This window comes from Bombus vosnesenskii, unplaced genomic scaffold (assembly GCF_011952255.1).
Source record: "Bombus vosnesenskii isolate JDL3184/JDL3185 unplaced genomic scaffold, Bvos_JDL3184-5_v1.1 scf7180000013289, whole genome shotgun sequence".
Taxonomy (NCBI): Eukaryota; Metazoa; Arthropoda; class Insecta; order Hymenoptera; family Apidae; genus Bombus; species Bombus vosnesenskii.
In genome coordinates, this window is record NW_022882942.1 from 583,626 (window position 1) to 603,574 (window position 19,949).

General features: G+C 31.9%; 3 protein-coding genes across 4 annotated transcripts; all 3 read left to right on the forward strand.

The window, feature by feature from the left end:
* Positions 1-1,155: 1,155 nt before the first annotated feature.
* Positions 1,156-2,213, forward strand: LOC117232641 (protein UXT homolog). 2 transcript variants are annotated; one of them, XM_033492151.1, is made up of 2 exons: positions 1,156-1,483; positions 1,651-2,213. In XM_033492151.1, exon 2 carries the CDS (start codon positions 1,662-1,664, stop codon positions 2,094-2,096), a length of 435 nt encoding a protein of 144 aa, XP_033348042.1. In that variant the 5' UTR covers positions 1,156-1,483; positions 1,651-1,661; the 3' UTR covers positions 2,097-2,213. The 2 variants fall into 2 exon arrangements, with proteins under 2 accessions (XP_033348042.1, XP_033348041.1); XM_033492150.1 differs by having other exon boundaries at positions 1,158-1,442.
* Positions 2,214-2,430: 217 nt separating this feature from the next.
* On the forward strand, positions 2,431-7,799 carry LOC117232637 (cysteine sulfinic acid decarboxylase-like). The gene is made up of 6 exons (XM_033492144.1): positions 2,431-2,784; positions 3,465-3,711; positions 4,593-4,800; positions 4,880-5,256; positions 6,588-6,779; positions 7,535-7,799. Exons 1-6 carry the CDS (start codon positions 2,513-2,515, stop codon positions 7,706-7,708), a joined length of 1,470 nt encoding a protein of 489 aa, XP_033348035.1. The 5' UTR covers positions 2,431-2,512; the 3' UTR covers positions 7,709-7,799.
* Positions 7,800-9,099: 1,300 nt separating this feature from the next.
* LOC117232640 (elongation of very long chain fatty acids protein 1-like) lies at positions 9,100-18,036 on the forward strand. Its single transcript, XM_033492149.1, has 8 exons — positions 9,100-9,421; positions 10,028-10,076; positions 10,656-10,846; positions 11,020-11,100; positions 11,167-11,329; positions 12,416-12,555; positions 16,953-17,143; positions 17,724-18,036. Exons 1-7 carry the CDS (start codon positions 9,272-9,274, stop codon positions 17,115-17,117), a joined length of 939 nt encoding a protein of 312 aa, XP_033348040.1. The 5' UTR covers positions 9,100-9,271; the 3' UTR covers positions 17,118-17,143; positions 17,724-18,036.
* The last annotated feature ends 1,913 nt before the right edge of the window (positions 18,037-19,949 follow it).

Below are 19,949 nucleotides of genomic sequence, written 5' to 3' on the forward strand. Positions count from 1 at the left end.
AATACTCGTTCTGATATTTAATAAGTGAAATATATGTCTGCTCGTGCTCTATTTCTCTACTAATAAGTTTGGTCGCCAAGACCGTTGCGAATTTATGCAATTTTATATGCTCATGGCTACAACTGAAGAAATAGATGTTATGCAAATATTTATTTAACACATTAAATATCATAACAAGTACTATAGATACGTGTAGGGTTGCTGTAATTATTTAAGAAGTTGCAAGAAGGCGGCGAAGCTTTTTGAATAATTACTAATAATTTCTACACGAATGTTCATTTTATCTTAAAGTTACTAAGATTCTTCCGATGAAAATGAGTCTAAGAACAATATACATAAATCAGACTACTTTTAACAGTATCAGTACACGGAATATGGAAATGAACAGCTTCTTTCATTGCTCCTCCATAGTGTTTTCTGAATTGCTGATTGTAGGAATTATCTGCGCGTGACTGAATTTACAGTACGATCAGATGGGCAAAGGTAAGCGTGATCGCAGCGCGATCACCGGCAACTATGTTAATTTACATCACGTGCTATCGCGCAATGACACCATACGGCCATGGTACTCCCAGATTATCGAATTATCGAGTCAATTAATAAAATACTAATATGCTGTAATGGTGGTAGTTTCTCTTTGGAGGTCGAATCCGAATTATTAAACCTTCGTTCCAGTCAATTCATACATTTTAATGCAACCCAGATATGCGCGCACTATAACATCTACTTGTGCCTTTATTTCACGATGATAGTGTCTTTAATGGGACGATAATACGCACCGAGGATTTCCCGGCGATTTTTCTATTTCCTAATTCGACGACAAGTGTGGCATATAGAATCCTGATAAATATTATATTTAACAAATTTAATCATTGGAAACATTGAAATCGTCTAATTTGTAAATATTCGTAATTTAATGTACTGCAAAATAATTTCTATATGGATAATTCTAATTACAAATTCAATTATGAATAACAGGATTAATACGATGTCCAGCATGAATAATTCTAATGTTATTAAAAATAACCATTTTCTACTTTAATTTATCTTAATCTTTTCTGTAAAAGTTACAAGAAGTATTTTGTATAATTTTTTTAAATATAATTTTCTCTTTTTGTGATAGGGACCTGTTTTACCATTGAGACTGTAAGAGTTCCCGACATCTTCCGCTAGAAGCACATTTGGCGCACTTTCACGAGCGTATAATTAGATGTGCTTTGTAAATAATATAATAGTGTATTTTATTCGAATAGTGTGTATTTATATAATTTTTGTGTCTCCGGAATTTTTGGTATAAAATACTGCATTGTGTGCGCGTAATATAATTCGCAATTGTTTACAATGTTAGAATAAAAGCTGCTAGTTGATTATGTGTATATTAACCTCAATACTCGTCGATATTTTATTTCTGTATGCGATTAATTGGACATAAATAGCACAAAGTGAGTGTTTTGAAAGGATCTATTATTTATATTTATTTGTAGTAAGTGTATCTGATAATAAATTGCACTTTTTGTGCATAATGATATTCTATGAAATTATCATAACCTATATTCTATATACTTACACTATTTAGTTTTTTTGATATTATGAAGTTTATAATAATATGGGATGAAAATGGAACATTTTTGTAATTTTTATGTCGTCCAGGTTGCTCAATTATGAATCCTGATATTCAGGAAAAGATTTTCAAGTTTGAAACGTTTGTCAATGATGTGTTGAAGAAGGATCTTGCTATATTAGAGCAGAAACTCGATACTAAGAATGGAGAAATTGCAGAGTTTCTTCAGTTAAAGGGTATGATAACTACCATTCAAAACAATGGCTTTGATAAAAGTGGCTTTAAAACTCAAGTAGATATTGGACAAGGTTTCTTTATTGAAGCACACATTCCCGATGCTTCTACAATTCTATTGGATATTGGTTTAGGGCATTATATGGAATTTTCTTTACACGATGCTCTGGCTGTTATCAATGTTCGAATTAAACTACTGGAACAGCAAATTAAACATTTCCATAAAGAGATAGCCAATACAAACGCTCACATCAAACTAATTCTCCTAGGCATTAGAGAATTGCAAGGGTTTGATAACTGAGTACAAAGCATATTTTGTACTGTGTAATTTTATGATCTTTCATGTATACATATTTCTCTACTAATTTTTGTACATATTGAAGCTTTAAATAAATGTCAAACGACATTGAAACACTTATTCTATTTTTTGAAACTCTTCATTTCCAAGATCGATGACGTTAGTCAATCACAGCGAGGCTAGTTTGCATAACGTATTCGCGCATTTAATCCAATGCAAATCGTTCGCTATGTCCCATCAACTTCGTACCCCGAATACCACTCTTTTGTTTCCTTGTTAAGCGCAATTGCGTAAATTTGCGAGGACCTTGTGCCTCGCTTATATATGATAGGGGCCAATCGCGAGCGAATCAGTACGTTTTTCGCTTCAACTTTGTTTTCTCATTTCACTACGTTTTTTAGCGTGAAGCGTTCATTTTAATGTCTGATTGGCGGAGCACACCATGCGTCGAAAGGCACAAAGAATTTCTCGAGAATCTTATCACAACCTTGATCGATTGCACCTTCGAAAGTGTGTCCCGTGAAAATCCTGTGTTGAGATGGAGAGAACCGGGTCATCTGCGGGATATTATAAATCTTAATTTGCAGGAAGAGCCCCGTAATCAAGATTGCCTTCTGGAGGTCGCGACTAAGGTTTTTAAGTATAGCGTTAAGACAGGCCATCCTTATTTTATGAATCAGTTATTTTCTGGGTGAGATATCGATAAGAGCATAAGTCTCGTTTCGAATAGAAATCATTTTAAAAATTATTTATAATTTGCAAAGAATTGGATAATTTAATCAAATGCTTATGAAACATATATTCTAACGTCTGAAATTCTTTAATAGTACATATTATTATTTGTATTATTTTAGATCTGAAAAATTTATGAGTCAGATCTGAATAAACAAAATCTAGCACCTTTTATAAAGTGTTCAATTATATTACATTTATGAAATTTTCTTTTTTCCTAATAAAAGTTCAGGTGCAAATAATAAATTAATTTTTAGTATTAATTAAAATCTGTGCCTTTTGTATATTAAGACTGTATACTAGAGAAACAGAAAGTTATGATTGATGATGTTATGAAGAATGATTTTTAAGTATATCTACTTCCATATTGCATGTATGTTAACGATACTTTGAATTTTACTTTTAATATTCGCAAAAGCACGTAACAAATCGATGTGTAAAATAATTTTATGTATTTGAACATTAATATTACGATTTGTTTTATTTCTTATAAAATGTGATTAAGACTTCGAATGACATTTTTTGCTAAGGTTTAATTATTAACATGAATAATTAAAAAATTTTGAACGTAACTTTGTTACTTGCTGTTGAAATTAGGAAATGTAATGTATACGCGTTATTGGATAAAAATTGATTTAGATTGGATCCATACGGTTTAGCCGGACAATGGCTCACAGACGCGTTGAATTGTTCAGTGTATACTTACGAGGTGGCACCGGTCTTAACATTAATGGAAAGCACCGTGATTACAAAATTATTAAGCATGTTTTACAAGGACGAAAATGGTACTACTATCGGAGACGGTCTTTTCTGTCCAGGAGGTTCCTTCGCTAACGGTACCGCCATTAACTTAGCTCGATTTTGGTTCAGGAAGAAAGTTCAATATGTGAGTAATTATTACCTTAATAAACAGCGCTGATATCGCATCGTTTGGTTAATGTAGCAATAAAACCATATTCTAAATTATTTAACAGTATTGCCTGATAATAACCGTGGTATCCATTGGAGATGCAGATTATTGGTCATAAGATTGTATGATAAGGCGGAATAAATGGAACAGGTTTTTTCACGTCCGTGATAGTCACTAATTTTGTAATAATAGTTCTTAAAAATTATAATTTTTTTGTACAGGGTGAAAGATGTACAGAGTGTCTCAATAATTCTGCTACAAAACCATATCTCCGTTACTTGCAATGATGAATTAATTAGTTGGTTCGAAGAGAACACGTTTGCTGATTCAAGACATTCTTTTTCATGATCATATTCTTCATTAAGTATTATGTATTTATGTTTGTAAATGCTTAATTTAACAAATACTTTAATCTTATAAAGTTTTGCATATGAGAGACAAGGAAAGATACTAAGTAGTTTATTATGTCTCGCTGTCTTTCAAATTTGGTGAAATTAGGATTAAAATAACTTTTATAGTAAGCATTTCAGACACAGGTACCTTAATCTTCTTGTACAGGGAATACAAAAAACGCGGAATATAAAATATAGAGAATACAAAAACGAGACACCCTGTATATGTATTTTTATCTTCGACGTTTCATTTATTTTATATAATTTAGAATTTTTATCTTCAATACATGTAAGCTATAACAACGTTTAATAATTATAATTAATGGCTTTAATGCAATAAAAAATAACATAAAGTACATATTCTGAAATTTTTTTACGTATTTATGAAGCTTTGTAACTAACATTTCGGATTTAATATCTATACTCTGTAATAACTAATATTCATTATTTTTTTGTATGTTTTAGAACAAAAATATACCATCTATGAAGCTAGTGCTTTTTACGTCCGAAGACGCGCATTACTCGATTTCAAAGTGGGGAAACGTTTGCGATATAGAAGTTGTTCTCATAAAGACTGATGATTATGGCAGAATGGATGTCAGCGATTTGAGATTTAATATATTGGAGGTACAAAAAAAGAGAAATTATCCATTTTGTGTTACTGCTACTGCAGGTTCGTTGAACGATAATGTAACAGAGATATGTCATATAAATACACGGGTTCAATCGCTAATAAGTATGTTTATTTTTAGGAACGACGGTTTTGGGCGCGTTCGATCCATTGATCGAGATTGCAGATACTTGCCAGGAATTCAGTATGTGGTTACATGTAGATGCAGCCTGGGGAGGCGGTTTGGTATTTAGCAAAAAGCACAGTGTACTTTTAAGAGGAATACAAAGAGCAGATTCTATTCTATTTAATCCGCACAAACTGTTGGCCGTTCCTCAACAATGCTCCTTACTTTTGTCTAAACACAAAAGCATTTTTAAGGAAGCTCACTCTAAAGAGGCTCCTTATCTTTTTCAAAAAGATAAATTTTATTCTAGAGATCTAGATGTTGGGGATAAGTATTTGCAGTGTGGACGCAGACCAGATGTGTTGAAATTTTGGTTCATGTGGCAGGCTAAGGTAATTCAGGAATGAAATATTTGGTTTAACTTATCTTTGTTTTTATAAAATCATTCAGTTTATATCTAGTAGATAATTTCTGTTCAGAGATACTCTTTCTTCGAACTCCATGCAAGGTTTCACATGCACCGAACACAACACAAGTCCTACTTGTATGATACATAGGTACCTGTTCTTCCCTTATTAATCTTTAAGTGTTAACCACTTATGCAAATATGTGAAAAACTAGCCTTGGTAGCACTTTTTCCCCCGATCTTCCTATAATTGTGCATCTTGTACTTTGTGGTTTAAGCAAGTGCTACGATGCACTCCGTATGAGATAAGGGTCTGTATGCTATGTTTCAAGTGTTTACCAGTATACTTGTGCATATATTAACTTCCCCTGTTAGGAACGAAGAATGTTCATATTGCATCTATCTCAGTGCATTTTCAAGATCATAAAAGAATCTCCTGAAATTCTCAAGAGAGTCTGACGATAGCAGTGGATTTAGATGAGTAACTTTCAAAGTTTTCATCCCTCACTCACGCATATACATATTATAATATTCTTAATATACATATATATATATTAAAGATTTGAATAATAAATTATTAAATCATAATATTGATGTTTGATAAATGCTTAACAAGTAGCATTCCAATCTGTATTATAATTCAGATTTTATTCTCAGTGATTCTATCAAATTTAACATGTCTTAATTGAATCACAGATAAGACTAAGACAGAATGTTACTATAGTTTAGTGTAACAGAGTTTTGACTACTAGTATTTTGTACTTATTCACAAATGAAGTTGTTTTACTGACTCCTATGACATTCACCAACATACATGTCAATAGAAAAACTAACGTGTATCTATACTCTCGTTTCTTCTTTGTTGGAAACACGTAAAAATGTTATTATTACTTTTTATTTGTTAATAGAATATTACTAATGATAATTACTAGAAAATATATATTTTATTTCGTTAGTTATTTCGAGATATGTGTATAGTTCCTTCTTTTGACACGCCACAAGAATTAAATGATGTGATTCATCAATACATCTATGTAATTATCAGAAATTTATTAGTAATAATACGAATTTGTTATTAATAGTAGTTACGTTATGGTATTAGTAGTTACGTATTAATAGTAGTTATGGTTTGAAAGTACCATGCTTAAGAAACATTAATGTTTTCTAATATAATCAAAGAAGAAAAGTTTAATAACTCAGTAATTCTTGCTTTCTTGATATTTTTTATATTATATAAAGTCGAAATAATTTCTGTCATCATTTATTTATTTCTTGAGAATTGAATATATTACAGAACTAATAGGAAATTTGTTTCAGGGTACTTCAGGATTTGAGAAGCATGTCGATCATTTAATGAAACTTTCAGCTCTCTTCAAAGAGGAAGTTGAGAAAAGAGATGGCTTTAAATTAGTGACGGAACCGTGTTTTATAAATGTGTGTTTCTGGTTTATTCCACCATATCTAAGAATTCAGAATTCAGTTAACGATTACAAGAAACGATTAAACGAAGTAAGTTGATTAAATTTTTTATATTTTCATCGTAATATTTAAATACTAAAAAATGGGATGTTTTAGAACGATGAAATATTCAAATATAATGTATAGAAAATTGTTATACATATATACATATTTGTAATACATTTAAACAGTTTTTTAAAATATACTTAATGTTTTAAGAAAGTTTAGAATTACTTTAAATGTGCATTTCATCTAAGTTCTAAACCTTTTTTTATAATATATAAATTAAGTGGCCGACAATAAATAATGTTAACAAACTTTAATTATTTATATAAATGAATCGTAAAATGAATTTTTCAATTTTACATACAGTTTGCAAATCACTTTCTACAAAATGGAATTAATACTTTCTTTTTTATATATATTGTATTAGTGATATGTTTATAAGAACAGTTAAATTGCAATTATGTTGTATGAGATCATTAAGTACATATTTCGTATTTTTATAAATTAATTAAAAAGTATGATATCGATGATAGGTACAATAGAAATCTGTACCTTCTATGGTAGATAAGCAGTCTTATCCTTATCAGATAAGAGATAAGAATTTCATTTTATAACAATCATTTCGCTTTTACTAGCAGTTAATAACTGACAACCTAAAAATATGTATGTATCTAATATTGATTACCACTCCTATCGAACAATGTTTATTCTTGAAAATAAATCAATGTATAAAGCTTAAAATATTACAAGGATAATATGTCACAAAGATATATTTAATAAAAATTTATTTATTTTAATAGGTTGCACCAAAGTTAAAAGAAAAAATGATCAAAAGGGGTAGTTTGATGATCAATTATCAACCACTGCACGAAAAACCGAATTTCTTCCGTTTTGTTATTCAGAATTCAGGCGTAAATATAGAGGATATTCTCTACGTCTTTGACGAAATGGAAAACCTTGGAGAATCTATGTGATAATTTACGGTATATGCATAACTCAATGTTATGATCTTCTAAATGGTTTATATATAGTTCTTATTTAATTATATTGCAATTTAAACAAAAGGTTGTGCCGTCATATTTTTATTTCCATTTCACCTGTCAATTTGCATTTCTATAATATGGTTCGCTATAAAGCTAAAAAATTGATTCTTTGTACGCTGTAATTAAAAATGTTGTATCGTGTTTGACAAATATTCCGGCGACAGAACTTTATCAGGTTGCCTCCGAAAGAACTAATGAATTCCAGCCACGAAAATCTATTCGTCTCGGTTAAATAGGCGAAACCTGGCAGCAGGTCGATCTGATTAAGGAAGGGACTGCTACTAAATTTCTAATATCAAGATACGAAGTTAATTGGTGACTGCCTTCGTTGTAGATCGTAGAACAGCGACTTACCGACTAATCCTGATTCAAGTGACAGCATATCGAGAAGCCCTATGTGTATCTATAATACTAAGTTTATACTATGTGGAGCATACAAACTACTGTTTGCAACCATCGCAGCACAGTTTTTTCGTTTGAAATCAACAGAATCCTTTGACGCTTGATCTTGTCGAAATGGAACGATTATTAGTACTGCAAAACTTTTCTAATGATATTTTCATGTAATGTTGTATAGTATGTCATGTAATGTTTCATGTATAGTAAATGCTTTACTATATCATCTTAGGGAAAGAAATGGACCGGTAATTCCATTAATTCCTTGGCGTACAACATCATTATCGTTTTATTTCAAGTGCGTTTTCATTGTTCATATTTGCGTTTGATTCGCAATAAGCCGTGTTAATGAAATAATGTTTAATTACCAGTATCATTGAATCATACTGGGCAATTTTAGCAAACAGTATAAAATGTCTGTATGCATAATTAATTATAAAAGCATGTGCAACGATTAATAGTCATGAAATTTTGCAAAACCGCGGTAACTTATAAATTGTAAGATTAAACGAACTTGTGTTAACATAATACTGACAAAAGCCTATTACACGTGTCAACGCTGGTTCATTTTTTAATTTATCATTTCATTTCCAAGAAACCATATGATATAACAGAAATAAATTTACCTAATATACGTATAATCGTAATCCATCTTTATCCTTTTACATTACAAATACTACCAACGTTATTAACTTAATATTGTTATTAAAGTATTCATTACGAATACATTTTTAAATCATTTGTTTCACATATTCATCTCGCTCTAGATTTACATCCTTTAATTTTAGATTAGCTACAAAACATAAAACTATCGTTATGTTATTATAATTCTAACAAAAGAAAAAAAAATGTAGGAAAGATTTCTTTGAACCATAACTTCCATATAACTTACTAAATGTTTGTTTAAATTTAGTTCTTTCGTAGTTTCAACATTTTATTTTAATGATCTATTTGTAAGCAATATTTCCTGTTCTACTAGTCTTGAATGCGTTTCTTTATCGTATTAAAATAGGGTGTCCGAGAAACCCTTTGCAGGGAACTGTGCTTGTGTGTTACGTTCCTGTTCCCGAGTCACTGCTAGGGGTGCTTGCCCTGCGGATGAACTTAGACAGTAGGTTGCCGCCACGAAAGACGGTGTTAACGTCGATAGTCAGTCACTATTCGAATCGTTCAGTAACCCGAATGTCAGTCGATATCTTCAAACTCGACGGCCAAGATGGGAAGGCTCTCCCAATTCATGTGCCACAGGTATTGCTTTTTTCTTTTATTTCTGAAGTCTAATCGACAGTAAAAATTTGTCAAAGCCAGTTACACTTGTCAAAAGTAGTAGTTGTCGAAAATTTCAAATTTATTTCGAGTGAAATAATATCGTATAATTTTGGATAAAAGTTGTGTGCCGATTTTTAAGAAATCAATCGTTCGAACGAAGTGTTATTATTCGGATTATAAGTAAAATGTTGGGAATCGTGGCGAATTTAATTATCGTTGTTGGGACAACAACGTATTTAGTTTTGTATTTATTACTGTGATTTTCGAATATATTTTCATTTTAAAGGAAAGTATAATTCGATATGATTAATTTAATATGGTGATAGCAGTGGTGATAGTAGGTTATTCGATCATTGACATTTAACTACATCAAGTACAATCATATACATACAAATATATCATCGTACAATACAAAGTCATTACTCTATTTAATGTCTCTAAGCTCGTACTTTTCTTATTTCTGTGATGTTGTTGATTGTTTTTCGATTAATAAACTAGCTCGTAATTTTTTCGTTCTACAGGATTGTACTTGATTTTTCTAATTATTTGTAAGATCGTCTGGGACATTTTCTTTGTTATTTGCAGAAAGTGGGATTCTTAGAAACGTATCGTTACATCATGGAAGATGCAGCAGGTTAGCTTCCTTCGATTTAATTGAAAACATAGAATATTTTAAATACCGTGGGACCTCGTTTGACCGACTTGGCTTGACTCGAGACCAAAGTAACCTGGATATCGCCTGGATATGCTAGAAAATTGCCACGAATGTTCTTCATTTTATGAAATTTCGCTAGCATTATAATAAAACACGGTTGTCGTGATTATAGTGACAAAATTTATATATAAAACTTACAAGACATTTATTTTAGACATGTACTTGGCAAAAAATTAGTATATACGGTATGAATAATTATTTTAAACATACAGCTAATGTTAAAAAATGCCTCCATTAAATATCGAGTAATACTAACGCAATGGATAATTGACTGAATAATTATTTAAATAATTTTGTGACCTCCGCTCAATGGGGGCTCCTTTTTGGTTTGTAATTATTTCTAACTTATTATTAAATGTAGCTGAATAGCGAATGTAGGGTTGAAATCTCAAGTTGATAATTTCAATTTGTTAGATCTGTATTTTATGATATATACATTCTATAATTAAATAGCACTGTATATTATATTTTATAGCCTTTTTGAATCCTCCATTTTAGATTCCAGAGTAGCAGATTGGTTCTTAATGGGCAGTCCATTTCCATTGCTAGGAATTATATTTCTTTATCTGCTCTTTGTTCTTCGTTTTGGGCCTTTATTTATGAAAAATCGAAAACCATACAATCTAAATAAGTTTATGATTTGTTATAACATCTCTATGGCCATCGCGAGCGCAACTGTATTTTACGGGGTGAGTTCATCCGAAATAACTTACTATATCACGTTCTATTCATCCGAAATAGTCTAATGTAATTGTTGTTAATTAATAATTTTCATATAATTGGGAAAAATAACTTATTCCTTATCGTCGTTACGTTACCATTACTATTCTTCAAACCGATTAATATATTTTTATATTTAAAGCTACTTACCTCGGGCTTCACCACTAAATTCTCTCTCGGATGCGAGACTCATGTCATTTCAAACGACCCTGACTCTTATCGCGTAAGTACCACAGTCATTAAACAAACGCGAATTTCGATATTACGAAAGTTATGTCGTATTTAATAGACGGCTCGATGGGTGTGGAGGCTCTTAATGTTGAAAGTCCTCGAGTTGAGCGACACCGTTATCTTCATTCTCAGAAAAAAATACAACCAAGCGTCTTTTCTTCACGTTTACCATCACACGTCGACCGCTTTCCTTTCGTGGATAGCCTGCAAATTTGTCCCAGGTAAATCTTTAGACATACGCGTAAATTTACCTGTAATTTCAATTTCATACAAATGATTGTGCTCCTTAAATATACGTATAACAATTGAAGGGTTCGCGACAAAAGCGATCCTGTCAATGTCGGTTTTTCCTCAAATCTCGTAACAGTAACAAAGTTAGTAATAAAGCAGACGAGGTATTATAAGTAAATTGTATAAATTACGAGTCATCCGACTACTCTATTTGTAAACAAGAAATCTATAATTTGCAATTTGCAACTCGTCAACTCATTATACAGGGTGGTTGGTAACTGGTGGTACAAGCGGAAAGGGGGTGATTCTACGCGAAAAAAGAAGTCGAAAACACAGAATAAAAATTTAAAAAAATTTTTTTTTTTTTAATTTTTCTATCGAGACAACGATCTACAGTGATACGTTCTAGATCTACGTTATAACGTACTGCACGCGTACCGAGCAAAAATTCAAAGTCGATTTTCTCGAAAACAAAGCCTCGAACGAAAAATTTGTATTCTATATTTTCGACTTCTTTTTTCGCCTAGAATCACCCTTTTCGCCTGTACCACCAGTTATCAACCACCCTGTATATCGTTAGGTGAGAAATTATCACGCAAGCGTATCTTAATTCTTCTAACCATATATTATTTGTCGATTCTAAAGAAAGCTAACAAATATTACTTCTAGTCATCGTAATTTCTTTATTATCGTTACTACTGTATAATCGCCGATTTCAAAAGATCTCATTATATTTGCAAATACTACGGTTCCCGTAGTTATCTCTCATAGCTTTGTAAATGGTTCGCGCAAACAATTTCATTTCAACTATTACAGCACACCGAGCTACCCGAAAAAGACTCGTATGAGTGGAAATTAAATTGCGCCACGACGTATCAAATTTACCTATTAAGCCGATGCAAAATGGCCATGGTATAAAACACAGAGGAACATGTACGAGCGAATTTCCAACAGTCGTAAATAAAATTCTCCTCTTGCAAAAAATTCATTGCGCGACCATGTAACTTTGTTACAGGCTTCCAACTATTTTCCATCCCTTTCTTCCGAACGTGTTAAACGCTCCTTGTTATTTACAGGCGGCATGTGGACGTTCACGATTATGCCAAACTGCATCGTGCACGTGATTATGTACACCTATTATCTGCTCGCCTGCTTGGGCCCACAAGTGCAAAAGAGGATCGCGCCTTGGAAACAATATATTACGGGGTTACAAATGGTACGTTCCCATTTTCTATCTGACTCCGCTATCTGCCATGCTACGTACACATGGCCCGCAATGCATATATCGTCGGCGGTGTTTCGTTGCGCTCGCTGAATTGCCCTGCTGGAAGCGTTATTCGCTCATTTCACCGCGCACCGTCGCGTATCGCGTAATCGCAAAATTACATTCGCTGTCCTGCAGCGAATTTTTTAAACGTGAAATTGCTATTGACGTTCGACCGTCGCGACCGGTTATACGCAACTGGCTAAGTAAATTAATCTATATAAGCGAATAACGCGGTGTAGAAAATCCCGATCCACCGTGGACAATTCGTTGATCGATTGGTGAAACTGTTTGCGAAACTGGTCGATTGGATAATGGTAATAGTATAGAGTTGGCGTCGGTGTGTGACGGCGAGTCAATGAGAACAGGGGGTGGAATTTATGATGCGTCGAGAAGCTGCGAATCCGTGTCATTCGAGGGATTCGATGTTAGTTAGAATTTTATAATTCGGAATAGTTTTTATGAAAAAGCGCGTTGTATCTCGACCTTATTTGAAATTCTAATTTATATTTCGCTTATGTCGAAGCTGCAAACGATTCTCTATTTTTCTTATTTACGAACGTTACATTTCCTTCGCGTCTCTTTCCTTACATTTTTCCGTACTTTTTCTACTTTACCCGATCATTACGCCATTATCTTGTCAGAAATCATTTTTTAATCCTTTACTATTTGTTATCCCTCTTGTTATCGTGCATTTATGAAGATAAAGACGTACGTATTAATTGTACGTAGTTGTACCTTAACTCACGCCTTTAATATTTATTAGCCAACTTTTATTCGACTTCCTATATTTCTTCTCTATATATTCTTATTATTATACATTGTATTATAATACAATATTGCATTCTTTTGAAGTAAACTTTGATTAAAATTTTAATGAATATTTAATGTTACCATTGTCACGTATTCTACGTGTTATACACATCTCTAAACACTGCTTAATTATTTAAAGCATAAAATTATTATTCACGTCGCGTCGGTATAACGTAAAAACAATTACTTTCAGTGTAATATTTATGCGAGAAACGATATATTCGTTCAGAGATGTATAACAGTCTTAAAAAAAGATTGATCAACCGGTTGAATGGTCGAGAATTCAATATGCTCTACCCAAAGCAATCGTTATAGTTGCACTGAAATTATTCTTTATATTTTCACTGACGTGCCAAGAATCATAGACGAAATGCATATAGTCATAAAATATAAATGTCAAAAAGGTATACAACGCTTGCAGAGTAAGGAAGTATCGGAAATAAATCACGTTTCTGTGCAAACCTTTTTGTTTTATCTGGAATTCATCTGAATATCACGTAGCATGAGTTTGACGAAAGCAATTTTGTATAATAGTTCTAACGTTTCATATCACAGATTTTGATTTTTGAATAAAAAAGGCAGGATCATTTCGTAACGAGCAACTCTCTTTGCAAGAATTCCTCTTCGTTTGCTTGTCCATTAAATCAGTTTTTGTAAATGGAATATATGCGAAAATAATGCGACTAAAATGACTGTTTTTTTTTCTTTTTATTAAAGTCTCGAAAATCAGCCACAAGTCATCGTTCGATATGATTGAGATTATCGATCGTTCCGTTTCTTAGTTATCGAGTGATATTTAAAAATGAATTTGATAAATTCACATTTCAATTAAATTTGTAATGCGTGAATCAATATCCGTTTAAGATCGAGTGAATTATTATGCAAATGCATAATTTTATCTACTAACCCTTTTAGTTACAGTAATTCTTTTCAATTATATCAATTTTAAATAAATAATTACGAGTTTTAATGTCCTGCAATTTTCTAATTTCACATCGGGTTCGTTCGCACTTACATTGGAAGATTTTCTTAACCCATTGGGTTGATTTATTCAATAAATTTTATTCCAAATTTATCATGTTCGTTCACGAAGTTTCATCCTCCTGCGGTTTCCTGATAAGGCATCAGTTTCGTCAGCACGTGAGTCTATTTCTAAAGACTTTGTAATAATGCATCCAGTTGGTTTTCTAGTCGTCGATATTTCCGGCGATTTCTATTTCCATCCATTAAATTCGGTGTTCCATGATTTTGGTCAAATACTTTCGTAATATATTGGCAAACCGTACGAACTGTTTTAAAAAAATGAAATATCTTTGCGCTTTTAAACATTTTAGACCAATTTATTTTGAATACTGCAAGAAGTAATATTTATAAACGTTGGATAGGTTCTAAGGATATATCTTTTACTATAGAATTTTAATAGTGGTGCTACCTATACGGTACCGTTAAATCGCAAAAGGTTAAAATATTTTCAGGGTCCTCTTTCACAGTAATTTATTAAGCAATAATATTAGTGAATTGAAGAGTTATAATACAAATTATTCGTTACAGTATTCTATTCTACAATAATTTTACTTCTTAATTTGCAGCTTGTACAATTTCACGTGCTTGATTAATAAAGTCACTATGATACAATTACAATTTATTAATAACTTGTAACTTATGAATTATCAAATTTTGTTAACAGTATTATGTTAGTTGAATCGTACAGGAATTTATAATATCATTATAATATTTTAAAATTCAAAAACTGATTTAATTCTCATTTATTGTTAGTGACGATACTTGTCAAAGATAAAGAGACGACAGCTGTCAGATTTTTCACTGATAACATTATTATTTTCGACGAAGTTGTAAAAAGAAAAATTCCTAGACACCTTAATCGAACAATATCGATAGTCAAATACCGCGTTGTTATCTGTTATCGGCGTGCTCTTAGCTAAAGTGATTGCGCAATTGAAAATTTCATTCGAGTCACCGATTAAGCCAGAAATCGTGGAAAAATGGATAAAAAGCTGTTCGAACTCCGTTCGAGTACTTTGGGAAACAATAAAACGCGGCCACGCCTTCGACCACCGAATCTCCATTGTTAAGAGATGCAATATGTTTTCGTGGACGAGAACGAAAAAGAAAAAAACGTAGGTATTCGTTACGAACAGGTTGTCGAACTAGGTATACGTATGTATAGGGTGTATCAAAATAGTTAAGCAAAAATTAGAATACGGAATGTTAGACGGAAAGAAAATAAGAAATTTTCACATTATAGATTCTAACGTCGATAATTTTGATATCCGAGAAAATTATAATATTCAGCAAGAAGAATATCACAATTCTAAAACTAATTTAATATTTTTATAAATAGTCGATAACAAAGTACTCATACAATTCCTATCAGAGTGACAATGTCCTGTCAGAATAACAAGTATACGAAAAAATAAATAATGCCAGAAAAGAAACATGTTTTTACCGATATATTTTGCAAGAAGATCATTCAGATCCCTTAAAAAATATCTTAGCAAGATTATACAATTGTCATGAAAAATTACAAATTGATCTTAACGAAATTTTAATCGTTCTTATATAGTTCTAGCGTTGAACGTTTCTGTCCAACATTTTTGACGTAACCTGTATGTATGTTTCGCGTTTAGTCCGTATATTGGCTCGCATTTGGCTTGCCTAACTCGATAACCGGGTTTTTGCACTGGGAGTTGAAAGGGTTGTAAGTGCCCGATGTGGAATTACACGTGTACTGGCGGTGATTCGATTTGCGTTTCGAGTCCCGGCAGGAAACAACGGGTTAGGCGCACGGGAAAAGGGGCGACTGTTGGGGCTTTTTAATTAAATAATCCGTTGGTGAGTAACTTTTATTTCTCCGCGAGATATCTACACGGCGATTTATCGGGTTACGCGGTCATTTAATTTCCAGTTGAAAACGTTTCATGCTGCGACGAGTGGAACTGCAGCTACGAATAAAGACAGACTAGAGTGTCATTTTACTTATAACACGATGAGAGGCCTTATTAAGCTTTGTCGTGCATGAACAACGTTGTTTTTGTTTCACGCTACTACTTCGAGGCGACCATTCGTTGCGATCCTATCGTAGGATTCCTTCTTTTCTTCCTTTGCCGCTCTTTACATTCCAAATTTTATATTTTACTTGAATAGAAAACTTTTAGCAAAAATCTTCGATATTAGATCGTCCTACACATTCGTGTCGTGATGCTAATACATATACGTGATATCTTCATATAGTTTACACATCTAATTTATATATCTAATATAGTTTATGAACGCAGTGATAAGTAGGCTGCGGTAGACTACAAAGATAAAGAGATACGTTTCATCTACTAAATATTAGATACAATAAATATATTAGCCATGTTAAAGTATACTTGATAAAATTTCAAACTCGATTTTTCTCGAAAACTAAACCTTAAATGAACAAATTTTATTCCATATTTTGTCGCACCCTGTATATAATTCTTAATTATGTGTATCACGTCAAAAGTAAAAAACGTTTTCTTTTATGATTTCAGTTGCAGTTCATAATCATGATATGTCATATGTTCCAAACTTTGTTACCTACTTGCGAGCCAAATCGGAAACCAATAGCTTATATCTACATGTCGCAGATTCTTGTCATGTTTTGCATGTTTTGCGATTATTACAAGAAATCATATCTGCGAAAAAAGACGGAATAGAGATTTAGAGTGACACAAAAGTTGGGGTAAGTTACGATATATCGTATAATACGTATTTCTTTTTTCTTTCTAAACAGAATTATTCCTCCATTAAAATTTTTTGCATCAACAAACTATCGAGCATTTACATAAATTTCTAAAATTGTATCATTTACAAATTTTATATATCTGTCTTAATACAACAATATATTTTAGAGAATTGTATTCATTGCTGAAAATAATTGGTTTTAATAGGATCGTTTCAGTAATTATGCAGGAATACCGTTTCAATCGAATATTCTTAGTCAACCAGAAACATATTTACATTATTCAGCCTTTGTTTCACGTGCCTGTATTACGACTCAATTAAGCATAGAATTATAATTATTCGAAAATGATATTCCAATCGTTATTATGGCAATAAATTTTCACCAAATTTGCCAATTATTACTCCATATATCGATTATCCTGTAACTCTTACAATTATTTCATTACCACCAATGTATCGATTACGGTGTTTTAATTTTACTAGAGTATCAATTTGATATCAATTAATCGCCACAATAAATTCATACGCATGTACCATAATGACCATTTCATTTGAATAGCTGCCTTTTATGCCGGCAGGTGATTTCGGATTACACGCTGTTCGAATGCTTCCTTCAAAATCGTAGAATTCATCATCGAAGAGGCGTCTCTGCATAAACATAATTTCATGGAAAATTAAAATGAAACAATCATGGACGATTACGTTTGATATACCGCACTGGTGGAACGTATTAGACAGAATATATTAGCATAGGATACGATATAAGATCAAAATTCTTTCTCTTAAATGTTGCTTTACAAATATGTATACTGCTTACTGCGAAAATGATTAATTATCATCGAAATTAATACACTCGTACGTATTTTAAATGAATCCTTCAATATATCGAATTTTTTTTTTTGAAGAGGTTTAATGAAATATGTAGACATAAAGAATTTAAAATATACAAAATTTTTAATAATCACTTATGCTAATTGTTATAATTAGTCAAACATAGATGGATTTTACTAGTAGTATGCAGTTTTTCAATAAAAAAAATGAACGATATCTAAACATTTTATTTTTGTTTCCACTTGATGAAGGGCGAGCAAGTAGACACGTCGAAAAGTAAATTATCCAACTAGTTGTTAAATGTATGATTCGAGTATATACGCAGATTTTTAATTACGTTTTTCGTTTTCAAAAACAACGAACTAAATACAGAACGTGTATGGAAGGATTTGTGTTTATAATATTGTTGGGTACAAAGAGATTGATATAAACGACGCTGCTCGGCTTTGTTAGAAATAAAATTACTTATGGATGTTTCAATTAATTAAAGCTTAATTATTTGACATTATTTTTAAACGAACAGACACGCCAAAAAATTGATCAAGGTATAGGAAGTTTCCATCAACTTATATTAAAGCGTAAGACAAAGATACGACGTAGATGAGCAAGTAGGGACAGACTACCAATTGTCAGACGTAACCTGTAATCAAATAACGAGAGCTATAACTTCTGAAGTTTTAACAAGTCTAACGAGTTGAACGCATGTTTCGATTAAAAGTTACTTAACTTAATAAGAAAATATAAAATTTCTCGGAAACAATATCATGTAAATTGCTCAAATAACTTTTAATTCATTCCTTCGGGAAATAGAAACTTTTCTTTATCCCTTGCAGTAATTCAACTACTTCTCCATGCCACTAGAAAGTTTAATGAATGGCCCAGTACTACTAACGCAGTGTTATCAATCAACTTTTAATAAGCAACTTTCGTAATCGTATGTGAAAATTGAAACTATGATATAATTTTTTATATTATTTCTTAATCATTATTGCGTCTTAAAGGCTATGTAAATTTTCTTTTAGCATTATCGTCCCATTGTAAGACTATAGCGATGTTATTTGTAATTATCCCAAATAATACCACTCTTTACTATTTCGTTTAATACTGAATAATAATGAAACACTTGTATTTGTTGATTTTATTGGTTTTCACGATTAAAAAATTGCACTAAAGTGAAATTTCGTTCATGATAGCATAAACGTGATTTCCTTTAACAACAGCCTTTAAAAGTTAATATTAATTACTTATAAATACGTTAACAAATAGATCGACGGTATAATATTTTGATAATGACAATTTATTAATAATAATTAAGAAATAATATAGACACAAGACTATGTAATAACATATTTCCAATAATTACTTTTTTCAAACTTGTTTTTCGCTAACTAATTGTATCTTTTCCTTTTTTTTTTTAATCATTACGATGAATCAATGTATAATTTCAGTTAAAAAAGTGAAGATGACCTTAAAATCTCCGAAACTGCTCCAGATGTGAAAATATTATTACTGCCATATTAATTCCCTCTATACTGAACAACTTTTATTAATATACAACTTTTATCTCGAAAAACAACGTAGATATTCAAGTGTATGTATCACCCTGTATGTCTCTTTTCGTGAAAAGTTATACGCATCGCTCTCGTATACGGCTGCGTTCCCTCTGATGGACACGCGTGTTTAAGGGGATGGTATTACAGCCGTCGTTTTCCTGTTCGACCAAAATTAGCATAGAGGATTAGCGCGTCTGTGGCTTAAAGTCGACACGCATGGTTGCACGCCGATAAGAGTTTATTAACGCCGGCTGTGTTTATCTTGCAATTTTGACCGGCCCGAAACCCTATATCCTACCCTCGACTTTCTCTCACCAGATTTAGGGTAAGCTGATTCAGTATCCCGTGTTAGAAACGATTATAAAAATCAAATTTATTAAAGGCGATGGACTATTTCGATCAACAATTTCTTTGATAGTG

Coding starts and splice junctions, on each gene's coding strand:
- LOC117232641 (XM_033492151.1), top strand. CDS start 1,662: ATGAATCCTGATATTCAGGAAAAGATTTTCAAGTTTGAAACGTTTGTC.
- LOC117232637 (XM_033492144.1), top strand. CDS start 2,513: ATGTCTGATTGGCGGAGCACACCATGCGTCGAAAGGCACAAAGAATTT. Junction 2,785..3,464: donor ATGAATCAGTTATTTTCTGG/GTGAGATATCGA, acceptor AAATTGATTTAG/ATTGGATCCATACGGTTTAG. Junction 5,257..6,587: donor GGTTCATGTGGCAGGCTAAG/GTAATTCAGGAA, acceptor AATTTGTTTCAG/GGTACTTCAGGATTTGAGAA.
- LOC117232640 (XM_033492149.1), top strand. CDS start 9,272: ATGAACTTAGACAGTAGGTTGCCGCCACGAAAGACGGTGTTAACGTCG. Junction 9,422..10,027: donor TCCCAATTCATGTGCCACAG/GTATTGCTTTTT, acceptor TGTTATTTGCAG/AAAGTGGGATTCTTAGAAAC. Junction 11,330..12,415: donor AGCCTGCAAATTTGTCCCAG/GTAAATCTTTAG, acceptor TGTTATTTACAG/GCGGCATGTGGACGTTCACG.